Below are 24,625 nucleotides of genomic sequence, written 5' to 3'. Positions count from 1 at the left end.
TAGGGTATTAATCTTTTTTCTGCAAGGAAATTTCATGGCTTTTTAAAAAAATAAAGAGGGAGCTAACTCGTCTCCCTCCCACCCTGAGCCCTATTTTAGAGCCATCTAAAGCCTGCTGTGACGATTTTAACAACTTCTTTGAGGATAAAATCTCTCGGGTAAGGGCTGATCTCGACGCCTGTCTTTGTGCAGATCCTGTAGTAGAGGTGTCCGAAGCGTCCGTGCTCCCTGTTATACTGGATCACTTTGAGTTTGTTAGTACCGATGAAGTGGACAAGATCCTCCAAAGTGTTAGGAGGACGACTTGCTCTCTTGATCCCTGTCCCTCATGGTTGACAGCTCAGGGGGGAGATGTGGTGCGGCTAATGTTGCACCACATAATTAATACATCTCTAAGTGAGGGTCAGTTTCCATCCAAATTAAAATTAGCAGTGGTTAAACCCCTGCTAAAGAAGCCCTCCTTAGACCCCCTGCTTCATAATAATTATAGGCCCATCTCGCTGCTACCTTTTTTGGGGAAGGTGATCGAGAGAGCAGTCGCCTTCCAGCTTCAGTCGATCTTGAACGACACCGATTTTCTGGACCCATTTCAAACCGGCTTCCGGGCAGGCTATGGAGTTGAGACTGCCATGGTCGCCTTAGTTGATGATCTCCGTCTGGGTATGGACAGGGGGAGCGTGTCCCTGTTAGTACTTTTGGACATCTCAGCGGCCTTCGATACCATTGACCACGGTATCCTTCTGGGTCGCCTGAGGGAGTTGGGAATTGGGGGCACTGCTTTGCAGTGGTTCCGTTCCTACCTCTCGGGCAGGTCCCAGATGGTGGAGCTGGGGGACTGTCGCTCCGATAGGAGGGCCCTGACATCTGGTGTCCCTCAGGGAGCGATTTTGTCCCCTATGCTATTCAATATTTACATGAAGCCGCTGGGAGAGATCATCCGGAGACATGGGGCGCGGTGTTATCAGTACGCTGATGACACCCAGATAATTTTCTCTATGTCTCCGACTGATGCAGTAACTAAGGATGGCATCTCTCCTCTAGATGCCTGCCTGGCGTCGGTAATGGGCTGGATGAGGGAAAACAAACTCAGCGTGAATCCAGGGAAAACGGAAGTACTGGTGATAGGTTCCCCAGTTCCTGGTGGTGAGATCTGTCGCCCGGTCCTGAACGGGGTCACGCTCCCCCTGAAGGACTCGGTGCGCAGCTTGGGAGTGCTCCTTGACTCGTCGCTCCAGCTGACCTTTCAGGTGGACGCGACGGTCAGGAGTGCCTGTTATCAGCTTCGGCTGATACGCCAGCTGCGTCCCTACCTGGACCGAAAGGACCTAGAAACTGTTGTACATGCTTTGGTAACCTCTCGATTGGATTTCTGCAATGCGCTCTACATGGGGCAACCCTTGTACCAAACCCGGAAGCTGCAATTGGTGCAGAATATGGCAGCCAGATTGGTCGCTGGCAGTTCCAGGTCAGACCATGTAACACCCATTCTAAAAGATCTTCACTGGCTGCCTATTCGCTTCCGAGCTCAATACAAGGTGTTGGTTTTGACCTATAAAGCCCTAAATGGCCTGGGCCCAGGGTACTTGGAGGACCGCCTCTCCCCATATAATCCGCCTCGCACACTCAGAACTTCCGGGACCAATCTGTTGAAGGTCCCTAGGTCCAATCATGTTCGGACCTCACAGAGGGCTTTTACTACCGCTGCCCCCCCCCCTCTGGAATAAGCTCCCTGTAGAGCTTCGCTCCGCCGCCTCATTAGCTGTTTTCAAAAAACAGTTAAAAACATACCTATTTCGTCTGGCCTTCCCACCTTAAGTTGTTCATTCATTTTCCTGCCCCCTTTCCCCTCTTTCTTTCTCGACCCTGGATTGATGACGAATTTCTCCACTTTTTTTGCCCCTGCCATGTGATTTTCTATTTTATTGTTTTCCTGTTCCTGTTCTGTAGTAATGTTTTTAACTGATTATTGGATTTTAATGTTGTATTGTTATTGCTTTTATATTTTGTACGCCGCCCTGATCATATCTATGGAAGGGCGGGATATAAATAAAATTTATTTATTATTATTATTATTATTATAATATTGATGAAATGCCTTTTATATATTAGCATTGACTGTTATTACAGTATTTCCTTCTAGTAGCTTTAGTATTACTTTATTTTTCTTTCCTCAGTTTATATGCTAACCACCTTCCCAGTTTATCTGCAAATTCAGGGGTTTTGTTTGTTTGTTTGTTGTTTTACATTATTAATCTTTCTTTATAGGCCCATCTCGCTGCTACCTTTTTTGGGGAAGGTGATCGAGAGAGCAGTCGCCTTCCAGCTTCAGTCGATCTTGAACGACACCGATTTTCTGGACCCATTTCAAACCGGCTTCCGGGCAGGCTATGGAGTTGAGACTGCCATGGTCGCCTTAGTTGATGATCTCCGTCTGGGTATGGACAGGGGGAGCGTGTCCCTGTTAGTACTTTTGGACATCTCAGCGGCCTTCGATACCATTGACCACGGTATCCTTCTGGGTCGCCTGAGGGAGTTGGGAATTGGGGGCACTGCTTTGCAGTGGTTCCGTTCCTACCTCTCGGGCAGGTCCCAGATGGTGGAGCTGGGGGACTGTCGCTCCGATAGGAGGGCCCTGACATCTGGTGTCCCTCAGGGAGCGATTTTGTCCCCTATGCTATTCAATATTTACATGAAGCCGCTGGGAGAGATCATCCGGAGACATGGGGCGCGGTGTTATCAGTACGCTGATGACACCCAGATAATTTTCTCTATGTCTCCGACTGATGCAGTAACTAAGGATGGCATCTCTCCTCTAGATGCCTGCCTGGCGTCGGTAATGGGCTGGATGAGGGAAAACAAACTCAGCGTGAATCCAGGGAAAACGGAAGTACTGGTGATAGGTTCCCCAGTTCCTGGTGGTGAGATCTGTCGCCCGGTCCTGAACGGGGTCACGCTCCCCCTGAAGGACTCGGTGCGCAGCTTGGGAGTGCTCCTTGACTCGTCGCTCCAGCTGACCTTTCAGGTGGACGCGACGGTCAGGAGTGCCTGTTATCAGCTTCGGCTGATACGCCAGCTGCGTCCCTACCTGGACCGAAAGGACCTAGAAACTGTTGTACATGCTTTGGTAACCTCTCGATTGGATTTCTGCAATGCGCTCTACATGGGGCAACCCTTGTACCAAACCCGGAAGCTGCAATTGGTGCAGAATATGGCAGCCAGATTGGTCGCTGGCAGTTCCAGGTCAGACCATGTAACACCCATTCTAAAAGATCTTCACTGGCTGCCTATTCGCTTCCGAGCTCAATACAAGGTGTTGGTTTTGACCTATAAAGCCCTAAATGGCCTGGGCCCAGGGTACTTGGAGGACCGCCTCTCCCCATATAATCCGCCTCGCACACTCAGAACTTCCGGGACCAATCTGTTGAAGGTCCCTAGGTCCAATCATGTTCGGACCTCACAGAGGGCTTTTACTACCGCTGCCCCCCCCCCCTCTGGAATAAGCTCCCTGTAGAGCTTCGCTCCGCCGCCTCATTAGCTGTTTTCAAAAAACAGTTAAAAACATACCTATTTCGTCTGGCCTTCCCACCTTAAGTTGTTCATTCATTTTCCTGCCCCCTTTCCCCTCTTTCTTTCTCGACCCTGGATTGATGACGAATTTCTCCACTTTTTTTGCCCCTGCCATGTGATTTTCTATTTTATTGTTTTCCTGTTCCTGTTCTGTAGTAATGTTTTTAACTGATTATTGGATTTTAATGTTGTATTGTTATTGCTTTTATATTTTGTACGCCGCCCTGATCATATCTATGGAAGGGCGGGATATAAATAAAATTTATTTATTATTATTATTATTATTATAATATTGATGAAATGCCTTTTATATATTAGCATTGACTGTTATTACAGTATTTCCTTCTAGTAGCTTTAGTATTACTTTATTTTTCTTTCCTCAGTTTATATGCTAACCACCTTCCCAGTTTATCTGCAAATTCAGGGGTTTTGTTTGTTTGTTTGTTGTTTTACATTATTAATCTTTCTTTACAATTCTCTCAGCTAGCATAGATAACTGCCTCTGTAAGATCTTAATTTGATTCATAACAGTTGTCTTTGATGGAGACCTCATTAATTCTTCATCCTTTCTTTTTATCTCATCCAACTAAATCATGGAGCAGAAGTCCCACTGACATAGAAGCCCCTACTGCCTATGCTTTCAAATTGACCATTGTCCAGATGGTCATGAAGCATGACAGCCAGGCATGCTTTACCCTGGGCCGTGTCTTTCATTGTACAGTATAAGTAGATGGCTTCTGGGGAAGAGATAAGCTAGGAGTTCAAACTCCTGGGTCTTGTCCCTTCCCAGCCAAACTCCTTTTCTAGGAGTGCCCTGGGAACAGGGTTCCTGTGGGCTTGTGGGCAGCTTCCCAGTTTGAGTACAGCTGCAGCAATAGTAAGCCAGCTCACCTTTTGCCCAGCTCCCAACTCCTGGAAACACACCCTAGATAAGATAACACCCATCCAGGTGTGTTTCAGGAAGAGTAGCCAGAGTTACAGATGGCAAGGCAGAACCAGGTAAACAACAGGTAGAAAAAAGTGAGAAGTGTTATAATGTCTTGCAAAGGAAATTTTCAGGACCCCAGGAATAATGACCGTATCATTGCAGATTTAACCACCTGTCCGACTCCTACAGTCGAAAGACATTTAGTCCTCCAGATATTTTGGAGCACAGCTTCTACCATTCCTTACCATTGGCTGTGCTGATGGGAGCTGTAGGCCAAAACATCTGTAGGGCCAAATGTACCCCACCTTCCTGAGCTGAAAACAGAAACTAAGAAATCCTGGCTTACCAGCTTACCTTCGCCAAGCCTGTTGGGCCCCATTCTCCTATCAGAGCCAGGCTAGAAACCAGACTGGCCCTGGCAGGTGTTGCTCTGCACCTTCTGTGGGAACATGACTTTGAGCAAAGGATGCGGTTTAAGATCAAGGTACCTACCAGACATCTCTTTTCCCATTTTTGCTGCCCCACCCAGTCTCCAGATTTTTTTTCCCAGGTGATGGCTGCAGGGTTAACCCTTGAGTTCCTTGGTTCCAGGGCCTCCTAGGTGCCAAAACTGGAGTAGTTAGGTTTTTTAGAAACAGAGGAGGTCCAATTAGTATTAATAGGAGCTTTTCTCCCAATGCAAATAGCAAATGAGGTGGGGCTTCATTGGGACTCCTGCAGGGAATGAAGGTGTTACTCCCCCTCAGCTATTATTTCAGTCTATGAAAGCAGTCATGATAAAAAAATCCAACAATGTGTCGAATATAGCCCTTATTTTGTCTCATAGGGGACACTGTGGCTTTGTTATTATTATTATTTTCCCTGGTAATTTTATTGGTTTTTTGAATGTTTATTTGTTGTGCAAGTTAAAAGCATAGGTGCTATGTTAGTAAAAGAAGTTGACAGCCTTGTAAAGATTTTGAAGCCTCAGATAATGCTTTATAAGGTGATCCATCTTTCTTTCACATTTTCCTTTGCTCAGGGCACTCCTGGGGCCTTAACAGTTGGACGACAAGACATACATTTCACTGACCACCTCAAGTACAGTGATGCGTGATGCTTTGCTTATTGAATTTCTGCCTGTAAAGGTAGTAGGACTGAGCGTTCACCCCTGCAAATGTGCCATGATACCATATTTCTGTCCATTGGTACCATATTTCTGTCATTGGTGCCATATTTGTGTTTGTTGGCACCATATTGGTGTTCAATGACACCCCCCTCCAACGCTTCTTACCTTGCCGCGCCATCACTGGTACTGAGAAACCCGCTTTTAGCATGTCTGATGTGGAAATGAGGCACCTGGTCATGTGGGCGCAGCCAGGTGCCCCCTTTCAGCATCAAGAGCAGCAACATGGGGCTCCTCAGTACCAGAAATGGCTTAGCAAGATAGGGAGTGCATGACATTGGCACCATATTTGTGTCCAGTGTTTCTTTCTTTTTGTCTGGAAGCTCTCTAGGGACTGGCAGCTAATGGCTTGTACATGGGCACCAGTCTGGACCATAGCTTTGGGTAGGTTGTGCTAGGATAGTGTGGCAAATTATTAGATCTTCTATCCAAGGGGTTTGGACAGTTTTGCTGGGCCCAGAGGCCAGTTTTCTACCACTGAGACCACAAAGACTTCCAAAAATGACAAAAGGAAAACAAGGAAACCTAGAAGAGACCAGCGGTCTAATTCTGGGTACTAAAAATGGGTAATTTTTCCTCAGTGAACTTTTGTGTTCATCCCTACTGTACAACACCACCCAGATAACTACTGTAATGGAATTGCCTGTTAAATGTCCCTTATTTGTGTTTTTCTGTTATCCTATGCCTGTTTAAACATTTTGTTGTTGTTGATTTAGTATTTTTTGTGGAACTGAAATAAAAGTTAAATAAAAATAAAAATGGGCAATTTAAAAATGATAAAAAGTATAAGTCCTTTTTATTAGGTGAATTGATGGTCCTGCAAGTTTTCAGGAGAGACAGTTGACTCATTCTTGCCAGGAAAAATGTGGCCTTGGAGAGTCTGGAATAGATGGAGTGTAGATAACCCCAGAGCCATTTTTTGCCCACCCATGCACTAGTCTCACCTGTGGGTGCATTTAATATAACTCAGAACCTGCCATCTTTAAGCATCCACTTTGCATTTCCTCATGATGCGTCTACTTTTGTTGAAGTTCTGGGACATATACTGTATGTCCGTTCATCATATGTATTCTGTGATGCAGGCTCATTCAATATCTAAAACAGAAAAACACTGAAGTTTTTGGCTCAGATGTAAGGAATATCTGGTTGATGGGCTAAATATGGCCCAGGAGACTTTTCCAATCTTGCCCCCCAGCTTCTTCCCCATGTCCTAGTTTCCTGTGCTGAAGTGTGGGAAGCTTTTATCTCCCATTATCAACTGATAATGATAATACAGTATTTTTTCTTGTTCCAGAGTCAGAAAGGGAGCTGATCTTTGTGAGGAAGGACTTTATTGCACAGGCCCTGGAACGGGCCTGTTGCGTTCTAAAAGGGAACGTGATAGGAACGGGAGGCGGTAAAGAAAGCACCACACAGGGAGAATGTTGCCGCTGCCATTGGACATTCCCATCACGTTCTGGATGTGTCCCAGAGGTGGCAATTTTCAGGAATGTTTCTCAAGCGTTCCTGAAAATTGCCCCCTGGGGAACACATCTGGAACACGATGGGACTGTCTGGTGACAGTGTTCTCCCTGTGCGGTTCCAGGGCCTATGCGATAAAGTTTGAAGTGTGAAGCTTCCTGTTCATCCTGCCAGAATAGAGATAAATGTGGCACCCAGCCTCCTTTTCAGCTGGTTTGGATGGATTGGTTGGGGAAGGGTATGGGCTAGCAAAGATGTAGTGTTTGATGACTGTGCAAGGAGGACTCTGACCGTACCCACTGGTTTCTCTCACCCCACCACTGTTGCATGTACATCTGGTGAAGGCATTGGAAAAAGACTGCTCAGTGCTTGCTCCCGCACTACAGAATTCCCTCCCACAGGAGGCTTGGTTGGCATTCTCTTTCCCCTGGCAGGCAAAGACTTTTTTTAGTTGTTGTTAAGTGTGCTGCACTTTATGTTGTGTTATATTTTAAATGCTTTTAAAAGTGTTTTAATGTTTTTTTAATTTGATTGTCTGTTAGTTTTCTAAACTTTTGTATTTCACATTGTTTTGTTGTTGTGTGCTTTCAAGTCATTTCTGACTTATGCTGACTCTGTGGTGTTTTCATGGCAAGACTTGTTCAGAGGGGGTTAGCCATTGCCTTCCTCTGAAAGTGAGAGTGTGACTTGGCCAGGGTCAGCTAGTGGGTTTCCATGGCTGAGCAGTGATTCAAACCTTGGTCTCCAGAGTTATATTCTAACCCTTAAACTACTACACCACACTGGTACTCACATTGTTTTAGTTCTATTTTATTTTAACTTATACGGTAAGCCTCATATCTCACTTTGAGAGGAAGGTGGCATTGAAATAAAATAAAAATAAATTTGCAGCCAGGCTGATATGCAGCCTTGCTGAGTTTTCCTAGCAGGCAGTCCAGGTTGTGGTCCAGAAAAGATAACTCCATCTCATACATACATTTGGCCCATTCTTGTTCTCTGTTATACTCATCTATACTTGTTGGTGGTGATGATGACATAAGGATGGCATGAGCAAGCCTGAGACCTGCAAGACAGACCAGCTTCCTACTGTTTTCACAGATATATCCTAAACAAAATGGCCCTGGGCGTTTTCTCAGGGCCCCACCTGCTTTTCTCGTTTTTCTAAGACAGGTGGCAATACCAGGCCCAGCCTAAATGTTTAGCTTAGGTCAACAGTGACTTTGATCTTCACCAGTTCTACCAAAACCGATGGATAACATCAGTCTGTTGCCTGGTACCAAGCCAGCTTTCAGACGCTGGTGTCAGTATGCTGAAGTGATGTAATTCAGTGTTAAGGTCATGTTCTCATTGAGATCTGCGATTTTTAATGGCTTAAATATGTGACTGCCAATGTTGAGCTTGTGTGAGAATCAGAGGGAGGAATGGGAGGGAAGGAAGAGATGAAGAACGCAGTCTCTTTCCTCTCTCTACTGCTTTCTCATAATTTCTCATACATCTCTTTGGAAGTGTAAAGAGGACGACGTGCTCTCTTGATCCTTGCCCATGGTTGCCTTAGTCAATGATCTCCATCTGGGCATCGACAGGGGAAGTGTGACCTTGTTGGTGCTTTTGGACATCTCAGCGGCTTTCGATATCATCGACCATGGTATCCTTCTGGAACGCCTGAGGGAGCTAGGTGTCAGGGGCACTGCACTCCAGTGGTTCCGTTCCTACCTCTTGGGCAGATTCCAGATGGTGAAGCTGGGGGACTCATGCTCTTTTAAAAGAGAGCTGACATCTGGCGTCCCTCAGGGCGCCATTCTGTCCCCCATGCTGTTTAACATTTACATGAAACCACTGGGAGAGATCATCCAGAGACATGGGGCGCAGTGTTATCAGTACACTGATGACACCCAAATCTATTTCTCTATGTCTCCAACTGCTGCAGTGACTAAGGAAGGCATCTCTTCTCTGGACGCCTGTCTTGAGTCGGTAATGGGCTGGATGAGGGAAAAAAACTCAAGAAAACGGAGGCACTTGCGATAAGTTCCCCAAGTCCAGGGATGGAGATTCTTGACCTCCAGTTTTCCCCTGCTGATCCTGTCTGCCCCATACTTCCTCTTGCTTTAGTGTTATCAAAAAACCATAGAGTTGGAAGAGACCACAAGGACCATCCAATTCAACACCCTGCCATGCTGGAACTCACAATCAAAGCACCCCTGACAGTTGGCCATCCAGCCTCTGTTTAAAAACATACAGACTCCATCACACTGTCGAACAGCAATTATTGTCAGGAAGTTCCTCCTAATATTGAGCTGGAATCTCTTTTCCCATAGTTTGAACCCATTGCTCTGAATCTTATTCTCCAGAGCAGCAGAAAAAAAGTTTGCTCCATCTTCAATATGACTTCCCTTCAAATATTTAAATAGAGCTATCATATCACCTCTAAACATATCAGCTCCCTAAGTCTCTCCACATAGGGCATGGTTCCCAGACCCTTCACCATTTTGGTTGCCTTCCTCTGGACAAGCTCCAGATTCTCAACATCCTTTTTTCAATTGTGGTGCCCAGAACTGGACACAGTATTCCAGGTGAGGCCTGACCAGAGCAGAATAGAGTGGAATTATTATTTCCCCTGATCTAGACACTATACAGCTGGCCCTTGGAACTCACAGAGGATCCGTTTTGGACCCTCCCCCCCCCTGTGAGTTCCAAAACTCACACATATTTAAGCCCCATAGGCTTGAATTGGATGCGTGCATGCAGGGCGCGCGCCACGGGTGCACGCCCCATTGACGTTAATGGTGGTCGCCCCTCAGCGGATTTTCAAGTCCACTGGTCTCAAGACTTAGAAGGGCAACTATATTTCTATTATGTATTCCTATTATAGGGAAGGAGTGGCTCAGGCAGGTTCTGTTTCCCTTGCAAAAGATCTGTTTTAGCCCTCAGACAGCAGAGGTGGAGAATATTCCTAAGACATTGGGGAATTAGGACATCATAGACATGTCAGTGGCAGTTGGTGGAACAGTGAATCTGCTCCAAGTGTTGGAGGGCTTAAAGGAGCTGTCTAAGATATGGAAGCTATTGTGGGAAGATGATTTCCCACCTTGAATAACTCATTTAAGTGCTGAAACTAAAACCAGAAATGCAAAGGGATCTTGCAGCACCTTTGAGACTGAAAGAAAGAAGTTGGTACCATGAGCTTTCGTAGACTTAAGCCTACCTCCTCAGATGCATTTGGAGGAAGTAGGCTCAAGTCTGCAAAAGCTCATGTACCAACTTCTTTCTTTCAATTAGTCTCAAAGGTGCTACACAATCCCTTTGCATAGCCTCTGAAGAAGGCAGTGGTAAACCACCCTGAACAAATTCTGCCATGATAGGTTCACCTCAGGGTCTCCAATAAGTAGGAAATGACTTGAAGGCAACAACAGCAACAAATATAAGGGAAAGAGCACAAGAATGAACCCAGTACATTGCTGAAAATTATGTAGAATGTTTAATTGTATGAGGTGAAATTGCTTGCCAAAACAAGAAAGCCATTAATGGAAGTGATATAAATGTAAGGCTAAAAAAATAAGAAAACGATCCAAACTGAATTTGACAGATTGGCACCTCTGTCTCAAATACACAAAAGAATGAGGATGTGTAGAAACGCTAGACAGGGCAGCTTGCCAGCTTGTGCCTGAAGGTGTGGGTGTGAGGGGGGACTGGGTAACATCCTTCCTCACCCACCTCTTGTTGGGACAGACTCTCCCCCAGGCGTGGGGTTGGAATGGCTGTATGTTCCTTGGCGTGCAGTAAATGTATTGAGAAGGGGCAATGCATTTCTTGGCAGTATCCCCACTCCTACCCCACCACCCATCCACACCCATTTTGGAGCTGGGAAGAGAATATTTAGGTATCTTGATTCCAACAACCACCCTGTCCCAACCCTTCTGACAGCCCTCTGCAAATGTTACAGCACATGGGCTTGCTGAATTGTTCTCTTCCCCTGTGTCTCCAGGTGTACTTCTGATCCAGGTGCATTACTGTTGCTGCTGCTTCTGCTGCTGTTCCAGTTCCTCTTGGTGATTTACCCCATTCAGTTCCACACCCAGACAACACTACACACAAACACATCTGCACAAACTGAGGATTATCTGCACCTTCAGGATGGAGCTTCAGAAGATGGGAGAAGACATGGGTACTGAGAGGCTCAATGGGACCATACCTGATAGCGACAAAACTGCTGTCCTGGAGGATGGGTGAGTCTTTTGAGGTGGCTGTGGTGGAGAGAAGGTGCAGGGATGACCAGCGTGGGAGAATGACCTAATCCAACTGAGGTGGGTGGGACAAAATGGTAGGAATCAGAAATTTCTCTGGCTTTACTTCGCAAACGAAGATTCAGGAAGGACTCATCCCATGCTTTCTACAAGAGCATTGATGACTAAAAAGGCCAATCCATGATAAACAAGTCCAGTTGCAGAAGGCACAGCAGAAAGTCTCCCTGGGTGATGATTCCGGGTTGTGGTTTTTTCTGCGTTGTCATTTCTCTTTGAGACTCATTCGGCGTGAGCTTTCAAAAAAGGCTGCAGCATCATGGATAGTGCATCTCCATGCCTCCCGATGTGAGGGCAGGGCGGAGCGTTGTTGGTGATCAATTTGGCCGAGCCTGAGATGCTGTTTCAGGGAGTCCTTGTATCATCCCCTCTTACGCTGACCCGTGGCGTGTTCACCATAGAATACTATTTTTGGGAGGCAGTGGTCCTTCATCCTAGAAACGTGTCCTGCCCAGCACAGCTGCATCCTCAATAGCATGGCCTCAATAATAATAATAATAATAATAATAATAATAATAATAATAATAATAATAATAATAATAATAATAATAATAATAATAATTTTATAGCCCGCCCAATCACAAGGAATCCAGGTGGGTTACAACAATAAAAATAAAGAGAATAAAATAAAATACAAAAAATAAATAAAATACAATAAAATTAAAGAGAGCGAAGTGAGTAAATTCACAGTTAGGCCTGATGGAAATCGGGCCTCTCTTTTTCACTCCCTCCCAAGTCTGATGATGACAGTTGGAACGGAGGGAGGGCTCTTCTTCTTGAGGCAAGGATTTTATTTTAATTAATTTTAATTTAATTCCTGCTTGCTCAAGGACAGCAACATTTGTCACATAGTCAGTCCAGTGTATATTTAGAATTGTGCATAAACAGCGCTGGTGAAAGCATTCGAGGAGTCGTAGGTGTTGGCGATAGGTGACCCAGGTTTCAGACCCATAAAGGAGAATAGACAGTACAATGGCTCTATAGGGTATTCTGTGCTCCCTTCCCCCACCCCACAAGGAACAGGACTTGGGAGTCTCCACTGAATCTTGAGACTCATTGGATGAGCTCAGGTCAGTCTAGCCTTTTCAGCCTACTTCACAGGGTTGTTGTGAAGACAAAATGGGAAGGTAGAGAGTCATGTATGGCATCTCGTGCTAATTGGAGGAAAGGCGGTATAATTAATAGATTAGTCTTCAGGACACCCTTTTATAAGATCAGTTTCCTTGACATGAGAGAACAATGGGTTGTACCTTTTGTAATCAGACGCTTATTTACAATGATACCGTTTGAAGAGATAAGAAGCAAACACACTTGCTAGTAGCAACAAGCAACACCCACAAAAATCTTAGAAGCTGCTTTATGCCAAGAAGAAACCACAAACTTTCCCAACCAAATTTAGGTATTTATTATTATACCTACTGGGATACTTCAAAATGTTTTTTCCACCTCTGCCCAGGAAGGTAGAGTAACAACATTACACAGGGGCAGCAAGGCATAGTGATGTTCCTTTTAGAACATAATGTAACAACTCTTAATAGCATTACCCTTTAAAATGAATATGACACATTATTTTTACTCCTTATTAATTCTTGTTTCTTTGGGAGTGTTTGGAGGAGATTTCTAAAAAGCCATATTCTTTATAAAATGGAATTTCTCTTAAAAGGAAATGTAATGAACAATGTAACAAATTATGAAACATTGTCAAAGCCCATTATTTGGTTTCTTTCTTTCTGAGAAAACACCATTTTGCATAAACAAACAGCACATTTGAATCGAAGTTGCAAAGCCTCCAGTTAATGATGGGTCTGAAAATTCATGGCAGATTTTCTTTATTGCCTATCTGAATAGCATATTTTCATTTTCTTAATTAAGTACTAAGGGAACACCAAAATTGGGAGTTCGAGGAAGCCTATCTTCTCTGTCTGCCTTGAGATTTTGAAAAGAGCTTCTGATGGCATTTCAGTGTCATCAAGAACATGCTTTGGGAGATGATGGTCTCACTTCTGTCCTTAGCAATCCACAGTGAACTCTGTATCACATTCAGTTGTGCAGTTTAAAAGGCTAGATCTAGAGATTAATAAAGTATTGAAAGAGGAACATTTTCCCCTGCTCTGGTGGAACTCACTGTCACATGATCTGGTTGATAGCCACTAGCTAAAATTCCCTCCTTCCCATCAAAATATTGCACACATTTGTGGGAGATAAGTTAATAAACAGTAATAGCTAAAATGGGAAGGTCCACCAATAGACACATTCTTGTTGGAGGACAAGATGTTTCACCTGAATTGCAAGCTCAACCCCTCTTTCTTATTATACAGTTATAGCACTTTGATTTTACTTCAACTGCTGTGGCAACATCCTGTGGAATTCTGGGACTGGTAGTTTGGTGAGGCACTAGAATTGTGTGGTTAAGAACTGATTAAATATAAATTCGTGCTTATGAATTTGCATAAATTCATAAATGTATCTGAGGAAGTAAACTTAAGTCTATGAAAACTCATGCTGCCAACTTCTTTCTTTCAGTTATTCCCAAGGTGATACAAGATCTCTCTTCAAGATCTTTTTATATACTGATTCATGCTTCTTAGTCATGCTCAAAACGGAGGACATTTTGGAATTCCTCCTGGACAAAAGGTTGAAATGGAGAGCATCTGGTCCAGGGGACGTGTTTGCACTGTTGCAGGAGTGCAGCCGAAGGAGGGCCAGTCCCATTCCTCTTGTACTAGTGCAGCTGGTTGACTCAGGGTGCCATGTTAACACACTGTAGGCTGGGACCAATCAGCTGTGCTTGTTGATTTCCAGAGGGTGGATCCTGTGTAGTTCCCTCTCTGGTTTGCTCCTTGGACAAAGCATTCCTGAATGGCTGCTGTTGGAAACAGAGTGCTGGGTGGCAGGGACTTTTTCCTTGTTTCGAGCAAAAGGCTGCTGTTATATACAGTGGACCCTTGTTATCCACTGGGATTTGGTTCCAGTACCCCTGTGGATACAAAATCTGTGGATGTTCAAAAATCTGTGGATTAAATACAATGGCAAAGTGAAATCATGCTCCTTGTATGATAAAATGGCAAAATCAAGGCTTGCTATTTGGAATTTATACTTACAGTATTTAGCTATTTTCTATCCATTGATGCTTGAATCCATAGATTAAGAATTTGTAGATATGGATGGCTGATTGTACTTTGATTGTGGAAATCTGGTTGCTTAGGTTAGAAGGCTATTTCTAGTTATTGACCCCTTCTTTTATGTGAAATGTTGAGTAGGGTTCTCAAAAAAGAGTCATTTGGTTTAAACCAGGTTGAGTTAAACCAAGTAACTTAAAAAACAAAGCAAAATTTTATTTATTTATTTATTTATTTATTTTAAAAAACCACCACCAACGATCTGCAGGTTTTTCCAACCCCAAGGAAATGTCACAATCCCAGTGGGTTGAGTTATAATTTCTCTTCCATGAATGGCCTACAATTCAGTGACCAACCTGCTGCGTCCTCCTTCCCTACACAGCCCCACTTGTGCCCCCTGAAAATCTGCTTCTTGCATTAGGGGAATTCTGGGAATGGTGTGGCCTATAGTACAGGAAACTACAGAGGGAGTGAGGATTTTATGAGGTTACTGCCCTCCATGCACAAACAGAAGAGTAACATAGAATCTGAACTATTGGCTAGGGGCCCAGTCACATTGCACAATAATTGCACAATGATGCCATATTAACTGCCTTGGCTGACTCCTACAGAATCCTGGGGTTTGTAGTTTGGTCAGGTACAAAGATTTGTATCTGTACTAGTTTGGTCAGAGGCAACTTCCTAGCTGTGGATTATAAATGCCCCTCAGGCCACTGCAAATCCCAGCATTCAATTGGATGTTGCCATGGAAGTTAAAGTGGAATCATTGTGCAATAATTGTGAAATGTGAATGGGTCCTTGGAGCTGCTGAGAATTCTGCCTTTTTATGCACATTGCTTTGGCTTTTTTCACCAGTGAAAGGGGCTAACTAATTAAATTCTAACAAGACCATAAATGCTTTAAGTTATGTTCAAAGTCAAATCCTGGCTTGCTGATCACCTAAACAGACTAGGATAAGGAAACTAGCTTCAACTGTGTCTGGTTAGGGAAGTGATAAGCTAGGAGCCTGGGTTTTAGACATAAAGGGAAACTTGCTTCCTTGTTAGTTAAACCACTTCCATGGCTGGAAGGAGCCAAGGGGAGTTAATCAAGCAGTGCGTACAAGTGTGTGCTCTCTAATGATAAGTCAGAATTGTTGCAGCCATTGCCCTCTTTGTGTTTACATTGCAGGCAACTTTTAAGAAGTGCATTGACCACATTAGTTAATACATTCAGAGTCACCATGCAGGTGTTTCAAAAACATTTCAGGGATGTCCAGATTGCCAAATTATGCTGAAATATTTGGGAAGTTGCTATAGAACAACAATTTCCCTTTTGAAATTCCTCTTTCTACCTGCCCTGTTGGTTTCATTTTGTTCATCCTTGTGCTTTGTAATTGTGGAGATATACTTGACATCACATAGGCAGAGAGATTCTTTTATCCAGGCATTGGGTTTTCTGTGGTTGTCACATTTGCCTGTCCTGTGCCATTTGTGCATGCATCTCTATAAGTCTTCCTCTGTCTCCTCTCCTCTTCCACTTTCCCTTCCATTTTTCCCAAAATTCAAATCCTGTGTTTGGAACAGAGCACCTGAATTGATAACAAAATGAATGGCATTTTGTTACTTAACAGAACTCTGACTTGGTTGCTTTCTGGGTGTGCGAATTTTTCTCGCTGATGCTGGATAAGAACAGCTGTATCAGTGAGGCTCGATCCAGCATATTCACTCTGTGTCTCCTTCCATTTCAGCTACGAGGAGGAGGAAGAGCATGTTTTGCCTGAGCGAGAGGAGTTCCTGCCCCACATTGACAGCAAGAAACTGAGCCAGTTCACTGACGTAGGTGACTGGGGCAATGGCCAAATATCCCCACTTCACCCTGGGTAGAATATGAGAATCCCGACTCCCTGGCTTTGGAGAGCAGAATGTAGAAGATCTGTTTCTTTGACCTCTAATGCATAATGGTTCACTAACATTTTCCTGACCATATTTAGGATTTGCACTCTCCAGAATTTTATGGGGTTGGCAGAGAGACCAAATGATATTGCAGCCATTGCACCTTTGCCCTCATCCATCTCGCTTCTGCCAGCCCTTTGACCATTTCAGAGGATCTTTGGAGCTTAAGAACTGAAGCACACAATCAGGATGTTCACACAGGGTCCTTTCACACTACTCATTTATAGTACTGTACTGTGATTTCATTTTTAAGTGCCGTGGCTGCCTCCTGTGGAAACCTAGGGTTTCTAGCTTGTTCAGATGCATCAGAAGAAGAATGGCTGAGAAATGCGCTCTCTCCACTGCAAATCCCAGGATTCCATAGTTTGTTGCTTTGAAAATTAAATTGGAATCATGATGCTATAATTATAATGTGAAAAGGCACAATGAGTTGCCTTAAAAATAAACAAGTCTTGGATTTTATTTAGGCTGCACCTTGTGGGAGCTGCATCAAACAGTCTCATATTTAATATATTTCCTGTTTATAAAAAGCCAGCATATCATGGCAAAGACTAGGTTAGTACTCATCTTCTTATCTTCCTAGCTTTAGACATGGGAACATTTTTAACGTAAAGAGGAACATCCAAACATTGTGATTCACCTCTGCCTGCAATCTTAAGTGGTATCTCCAACCAACAATGGCTACCAAACATGATTCTCCTGATAGCATGTGCTCCAGCTCTCAGCCATGCTGTAGCCAACTGCCCTTTTCCCTTGTCTGGGATTCCTGTTTTTAATTTTAGCCACAAATCCTCTTTTTGTTTCTCTGCTTACTGTTTCTTTCTTCCTTCTGCCTGTTGCTCCGTGACATCTTTATGCTTTGTTGTTGATTAGTTTGGCCATACGTGTCTGTTTATGTTCACATTCTTTAGATTAATGAATCTACCAATGATTTATCTAACTCCAGAGTTTGCAAGCTCTCTTCAGAAAGCCAGTGTTTAGTACAGTAAATATGTATTTATCACCTACTTCCTTCAAACAGTGCATGCACATCCCCTCCAGCTTATGCATCTGAAATAGGGTTGTATCATTTTCCCTGCATAAGATGGAGGGTGGCCAGATCAGGACAGGTCTATCCCAGATCCTCACATTTCAGGGCCAAACCCTGAAACCTAGGGATCACGCCTTGTGATGCCACAAGGGGCAACCTCTGGTGATGTCATTAAGCATGACATGTTAAATTGTACAAAGAATGCCATTCAAGTGAAAAACACCAAGTCTAACAAATAAGGAAGTATGCACATCTTTCAAAGCAGTGCTCTTGCTGTGCAATTCCTCTCCTTTGCCCTAAAGATCAGAGAAGAAGGGCTATTGCCCTGAGATCTAGCAACCCTAACTTGATGTGCTTTATTTTGCACATGGGAAAATCCCATTCTAACTTTTCCATTCTTGATCTGTTGCTGTTTTAATTATGATGCAGAATAAAGGGTTGTGGAAAGCTCCTATTGGATGGTAAAAATTTAATAAATAAAATTTTTATTTTTATCCCGCTTTTTGCCAAGCAATCAAAGTGGCATACAACAGACTAAAATACATCCATATATACACATCACCCTGCCCCCTTAAAACAAGATTAAACAGTATAAAACTAAAACTAACATTTTAAAATCCAGACAATAACCATGGGTCATGGTAGTTGTGATGTGGTTTGCAACACCATTTCCTCTCTTGTTGTCCTAATGTTGCTTATATTCTTTTAAAGGCACCACCATCCCATTGTTACTGTTGCCCCCTCCTCCTCCTCCCCCCTTCCTTTTGTTGTTGTTGTTGTTGTTATTGTTATAATCAAACACAAAGCTAGAACAGACCTGGAAACACAAATAAGTTTGAGACAGACTTGGAATCAAACATGAATAAGCTAGATTACGGCTCTCCCAAACCACTTAGACTGCAAGGACAAAATGAATTATGAAGTTTTAGCCTTCCAAAATAATTTTTCCAAGCTCAGGTTAGACAACAAACTAGGAAGCCAGCAAGTGACCAGGGGCCACCCTCCATGTCACTATCATGTCACTGAAGAATGTTGGTTCCACATCAATTAAGTCAGCTTTTCCCAATCTAGTGCCCCCAGACAATACTGGGTGACATATCTTCCATCATCTGCAGCTGATGAGTTATTGTCTGCCACATTAGGATGGTGCCAGGTCAGGAAAACTAGCATTGAACTTCTAGATCAGAGGGTTTGAACCAGTCTCGCATTAATTTAGTCACCTCTTTGTGCAGGCCAAAGAACCTATGGCTTTCTAAATACTTTGGTCAACAGCTCCCATCACACTCCAACCCAGTACAGCCAGCGGTAAGGAATTGCAGGGGTGGTAGTCTAAAATATCTTGAAGGTTGGCATTTTCCCATGTTCAGTGTAGATGTTCAGCCATTGTGCCCCTTCCATTAAATGCTTCCTACTAGTTTATATATCAGTCAGTCAATCAATGATATTCAATCAGTCAATCAATTATATTCTGGAGCCCTGGTGGTGCAGTGGTTAAATGCCTGTACTGCAGCCATTCACTCAAAACCACAAGGTTGCGAGTTCAAGACCAGCTAAAGGGCCCAAGCTTGACTCAGGCTTGCATCCTTCCAAGGTCACTAAAATGAGTACCCAGACTGTTGGGGGCAAATTAGCTTACTTGCTAATTAGCTTACTTGCTGTTCACCGCTATGATCTTTGGAATAGCGGTATATAAATAAAACAAATTATTAAATTATTATTATATTCTGCCTTTTCCTCAAAAGAGAGGCTCAAGATGGTTTGAGAATATATCTTCCTCAAAGTAATATCCAGTCCTTCTTCCAATCTGCCATCCCTCCACATCTTGGCTGTCAAAATCCTTCCACTAGTGTGTATCACCTTGTTTCAGATGATGATGATGATTTTATTTCTTACCTGTCTGTACTCATGGCTTGAGGTGGGTTACACCATAGTTAAAACACAATCATTACATAAAATACACATATTAAAAGATCTGCGCAGTATTTATATGTAGATGCCCTCAGGCCTGAGTAGAGTACCCACGAAAAGCCCCCAACTCCTCACAGTCTCAGTCAAATGTTGGGAAAATTTGGTATTCCAGATCTTTAGACCTACAGCTCCCTCGGTTTCATCCATCATGGTCAGTGGTAAGGAATGATTGGAGATGTAGTCTAAGCACTTGGAAGACAAACATTTCCACATTCCTTGTCTAAATCTTTGTGCTATTTTTGTTTATTTATTTATTTTGCTACTGCTTGCCCTCCAAAGTCTTTCTACCTGTGAAAACCGAAACCCCCTCCTTCACACACAGACACCTCTGATCCTGCCAGCCTAAACATTGTGTCATCTTAGTTCCTTTTGCTGTTTGCTCCCAGGCATATAATTTGCTTTGTTACTCATTTATTTTTGCACTGATAGTGTTAATTCCTGTTTTTAAGGGATGCAATTGTTGTTGTTAGCTACAGGTTGAGTCTCCCTTATTTTGAATTCTGAAATACTCCAAAAACAAAGACTTTTTTTTTCATGGGTGGCTGAGATTGTGACATCTTTGCTTTCTGATGGTGCACTGTACACTTTTTTTAAACTTTGTTTAATGCACAAAATTATTAAAAAATATTATGTATGAATGACCTTCAGGCTACATGTATAAGATATTTATGCAGTCTGTTTAGATTTAGGTCCCACCTCCAAGATATCTCATTAGGTACATATATACAAATATAGGTATTCCAAAAACCCCAAAAGTCCAAAATATTTTTTGATAAAGGAGACTTAACCTGTATTGGTTTGATTGTACCTGTTTCTATAGTAAACAGCTTTGAGATTTTAAACTGAAAAGTAGTATGAAAATATTCTTGCATGTTAGTGGCAATATACTGCAGTTTCTCCTCACAAGAACAAAAATATCTAACCAGTTCTTCTGACCTGGCTTCTGTTTCTTTGTTTTCCCCCCTTCTGCTTTGGCTTGTAGTTTGAGGGAAAGACGTCATTTGGGATGTCAATCTTTAACCTAAGCAACGCCATCATGGGTAGTGGCATCCTGGGCCTGGCGTACGCCATGAGGAACACAGGCATCGTCCTCTTTGTGTGAGTGTTTGTCTTATAGCACACGGTGCCAAGGAACAAAAAATTGAAAAAAAATTGCAAGATGAATATCATGACATGCTTAAGCTGGGGTGGGCACACACCTGAGTGAAGAGGGCTCCAACAGATGATTTCTGATCTTTTGGATGGCTTTGGCACCCTATTGCATTTTGGATAACTGGAAGTGGAGAATGTGCTGGGTGCTTGGGGGGTGGGATAAGGCAATGTTTTCTTAACCATGAAAATAGTTCAGAACTTTGGATACCTCTTTTAAAATTCAAAGTAGTATCTAGAGTGGGTTCACTGATATGGAAGCCACTAGCTTCCACTGTTTGGCTGTTATCCTGTATGGCTCTGCATAGCCAAGTACTTGTATATGCAGACATAAACTACACTGGGGCATTCATTTACCTGCAGACTTACTATAGAGCAAACTTTCCTCCTGGTGGCCCTCCGTGCCTGGCGATGAGTAGGGAGAAATCTGAAGATGTAACTGGCTTTGTTCCTATAGCCAGACACAAAATGATTACATAATCTTCTGAGGTTAGCTGGGGTCTTCTGCAGGTCTCAGCAGATGATGTAGTCATTCTGCATATGGCTACAGGGACACCATCAGCTGCGTCTGCCACATGCACACATGTGCGTGCACACAGAGACACCTGCTCTTTGCCAGGCACAGAATAGCTGTGGTATGAGGCTGCAGCAACTCTACAGTAAATCTGGGAGTGGGGCTTTGGTCACTGTTGAAGAGAAGAAGGAAAAACAAACTTTGACATTGACCTTCCCCTTATGCAGGTGTAAGGATATAAAACTTAACAGAATGCTGGTATTGAACTCAAAAAATTGTGGTTTATGAGTGAGTGGCTGCAGTACAGGCATTTAACCACTGCACCACCAGTGGTTTGGGTGTTGGACTACAACTGAAGACCAGAGTTTGAATTCCAGCTTGACCATGAAACCCCCTGGGTGACCTTGAGTGAGTCACATATTCTCAGCCTCAGGGAAAAGCAATGGTAAATCTCTGAACAAATCTTGCCAAGGAAATTCCACGATACGGTCACTTTAAGGTTGCCATAAGTTAGAAATGACTTGAATGTTGGGATGTTGAGAAGCTGGAGTGTATCCAAAGGAGGGTGATTAACATGGTGAATGGTCTGGAAACCATGCCCTATGAAAAGAGACTTAGGGAGCTGGGTATGTTTAGCCTGGAGAAGAGATGGTTAAGAAGTGATATGAAGACCTTGTATAATTATTTGAAGGGGTGTCATATTGTGGATGGAGCAAGCTTGTTTTCTGCTGCTCCAGAGAACAGGACCCGGAACATGCAAGCTACAGGAAAAGCGATTCCATCTCAACATTAGGAGGAACCTCCTCACAGTAAGACCTGTTAGACAGTGGAACACACTCCTTTGGATAGTTATGGAGTCTCCTTTGGAGGTATTTAAACAGGCTGGATGGCCATCTGTCGGGGTGCTTTGCTTGTAAGGTCTTTTCCAACTTGATGATTTTGTGGTTCTATGCCAGCCCTGTATGGGTGTTACGTGCAGTTTTGTTTTCAAGTTGAGACTTGGGAAATTCTAGAATCTATGCTCTTTCATGAAGAAAGAGTTTGTGGCTGACTTCTGTTGTTGTCTTTCTCTTATAGGGTGCTCTTGATCTGCATTGCATTGCTTTCTTCCTATTCCATTCATTTGCTGCTGAAATGTGCTGGTGTTGTGGGTAAGTATTTCCTACTGTCTGGATGCCAGAAGTTGGATACAAAAAGTCAAGATTGTTTTGGCCGTGGGGACTCAAATCTAAGGAGTTTTATTGCTCTGGGGAAATTTTTTAACAAAACTCAAGTGTTTTGAAAGAGACTTTGCTGTTGGTAGTGCGTTTATACAAATATTTATTGTGATTCTGTATCAGTGGCAGTGCTTAGCTAATTAGGTTGTACTAGGTTTTGAAGCAATGCCAAAGCCTGCCAAACTTTATTTATGAGTGAGTGTCCATAAAACAAACAGAATCACAAAAACAGAACAAACAGAGGGGGGAAATGGGGAAAAGGCACTGGAAACAAAACAAACTAAGCCAACTGGGAAACAAAATTCTTAGTGTGCCTGTGTATATTCAACTGTCAAATACATTTCTGAGAAGTATGTAATCCTTTTTTGAGGGGCAGCTATAAATAAACATAAAACACATTTAAAAGAGATAACTGTTGTAAAATTACTATTGTGAGGTTTATTGTTAAAAAATATAACAAACTGAAAATTTCTGAAAAGCTCTTGAGAAAATATGTATATATATAAACTGGTGGAAAGTATCCTGTCACCTCCACCTTGGGAACAGTTGTGCTATGAGGGGAGGTGACAGTCCTTGGCATGTTCATCAAACTACATTTCCAAGATTCCTCAAATGACACTATTACAGGGAAACCATCCTCTATTTAAGAAGATGTAGAACATCGTTCACACAAGATGTTCAGTGTGCAGTTGCCATACTGCCAGAACCCTGGTTTTTATATTTACTGAGAGCATTCAGGAAGATGCAAACTAGCATTGTTGCTTGGTCCTTCATGCCTGAAGAGCACAGTCAGCCCTTTATTAACCATTATTACCATAGAGCTGCATACTTTCTACTAGGTTGGGCAATGCTATCTTCTGAAACAGCTGGCGTGGAGAATGTGGTGATGTCTACAACAGAAGAAGTTTCATTTGTAGTATCGCAAATGGCTGGAGAGGTGGTGCTATCAAGCAGGAATTATGGATGATAATTATAGTGTTATCCTGGTCACTTGCTTTTAAAATATTTTTAAAGCCTTGAATCCCTCAGTACATCTCTCTTTCTGTCTCAAACTCTATCTCATATTTAGGAATTAGAGCTTATGAACAGCTGGGACTCCGGGCATTTGGCCACGGTGGCAAAGTGGTTGCTGCTGTGATAATCTCAATACACAACATAGGAGGTAAGAACTTGTTCGTACTCATAGCTTGTCCCCTGCCAGCTCAATGGAGGAAAATGGACAGGACAGTATGTGCTTTGAGGTTAAATAAACCCCTCCAATGGTGACTCAAATTCTGCACTAAAATAAGTATGGAATTCAATGTCCTATACACATTATGTAATAAATATATTTATACCCATTTGTTTCTGTTGCAAAATTGATCCCATTTCTGTTACCTGAAGATCTGTTAGTTGTGAAGAAGTGTGGGTGAGGAAGCTGCACGGTGCCAAACCCTGACTTTTCATTGATTTGGGGCTTGGATTTTACCATTATCCCATGATGCACTTACATAATGGTATGGTGGAATACACCTCGCCCCATCTGTTGACCTTTCCCCTCCCCACCAGCCAAATACAGGGAATCCTGACAGGTTTCTTTTTTCTTTTTCACAGCAATGTCTAGTTACTTGTTTATTGTTAAATCTGAACTGCCACTTGTGATCCAAACCTTCTTAGGGCTGGCAAAGAACAACGGGTAAGCAAAATTACATCCGTTTCAATTCCCAGCTCCCATCTGCCCTTACCTTGTTTTGTTTTGTTTTGTAATTATCCTCCCCCCACACACATTTATTATAATTTATTAATAATATCTTACAGTATGATACTATTTCCATATTTACATCTTACAAGCAGGTTTTTCTTAAATAATACTTCCTACTTTCCATAAATTGGCTTTACATAATTCAGCTTGTCTTTCATTTCCATTAAATATATTTTTGTAACCTCCTGTTGATTGAAATCAATATTACTTTTTACTGTAGTTTTAATCTTTAAAGCTTTGTTTTTAAATTCCAAAGGATAGATCACTTGCTTACTATACTTAAAACAATGGATACTCAGTGGCCACCCAATTAAAATAACAGAGAAGGGGTTCTTTTACAATTTGATATCTATCAATAAGTGTAGATTGTCTCTCTTACAGGACTTCATCATTGCTTAATCTCTGGAAACAGTTACTAAGGAAGTTAATTCATTGATTACTGCTACTTTGTTGTATGGCCTTGTCCAACCTGCTGCTCTCCAAATGTGTTGGAGTACAGCTCCCATAATTCCACATGTCCCTATTATCTGTGGG

General features: G+C 42.8%; 1 protein-coding gene across 4 annotated transcripts in view; it reads left to right on the top strand.

Annotated features, from left to right (window-relative positions):
- The window catches only part of SLC38A5 (solute carrier family 38 member 5), a 60,929-nt gene that overhangs the window by 16,420 nt on the left and 19,884 nt on the right, over positions 1-24,625 (top strand). For 3 of the 4 annotated variants that reach the window (XM_042453495.1, XM_042453496.1, XM_042453497.1), the window contains 6 exons: positions 11,104-11,344; positions 16,268-16,355; positions 20,453-20,568; positions 22,211-22,284; positions 23,420-23,512; positions 23,944-24,025. In XM_042453495.1, the coding sequence (XP_042309429.1) occupies positions 11,253-11,344; positions 16,268-16,355; positions 20,453-20,568; positions 22,211-22,284; positions 23,420-23,512; positions 23,944-24,025 (545 nt within the window). In that variant the 5' untranslated portion in view covers positions 11,104-11,252. Of the gene's footprint in view, positions 1-5,516; positions 5,623-11,103; positions 11,345-16,267; positions 16,356-20,452; positions 20,569-22,210; positions 22,285-23,419; positions 23,513-23,943; positions 24,026-24,625 lie in introns of those variants that run through there. The other variant, XM_042453498.1, reaches the window with a different exon arrangement.

The sequence above is a fragment of the Sceloporus undulatus genome, chromosome 2 (assembly GCF_019175285.1).
Source record: "Sceloporus undulatus isolate JIND9_A2432 ecotype Alabama chromosome 2, SceUnd_v1.1, whole genome shotgun sequence".
Lineage (NCBI taxonomy): Eukaryota > Metazoa > Chordata > Lepidosauria > Squamata > Phrynosomatidae > Sceloporus > Sceloporus undulatus.
The sequence above is the reverse complement of the archived record's forward strand: the minus strand, read 5'-3'. Positions and strand labels throughout refer to the sequence as shown.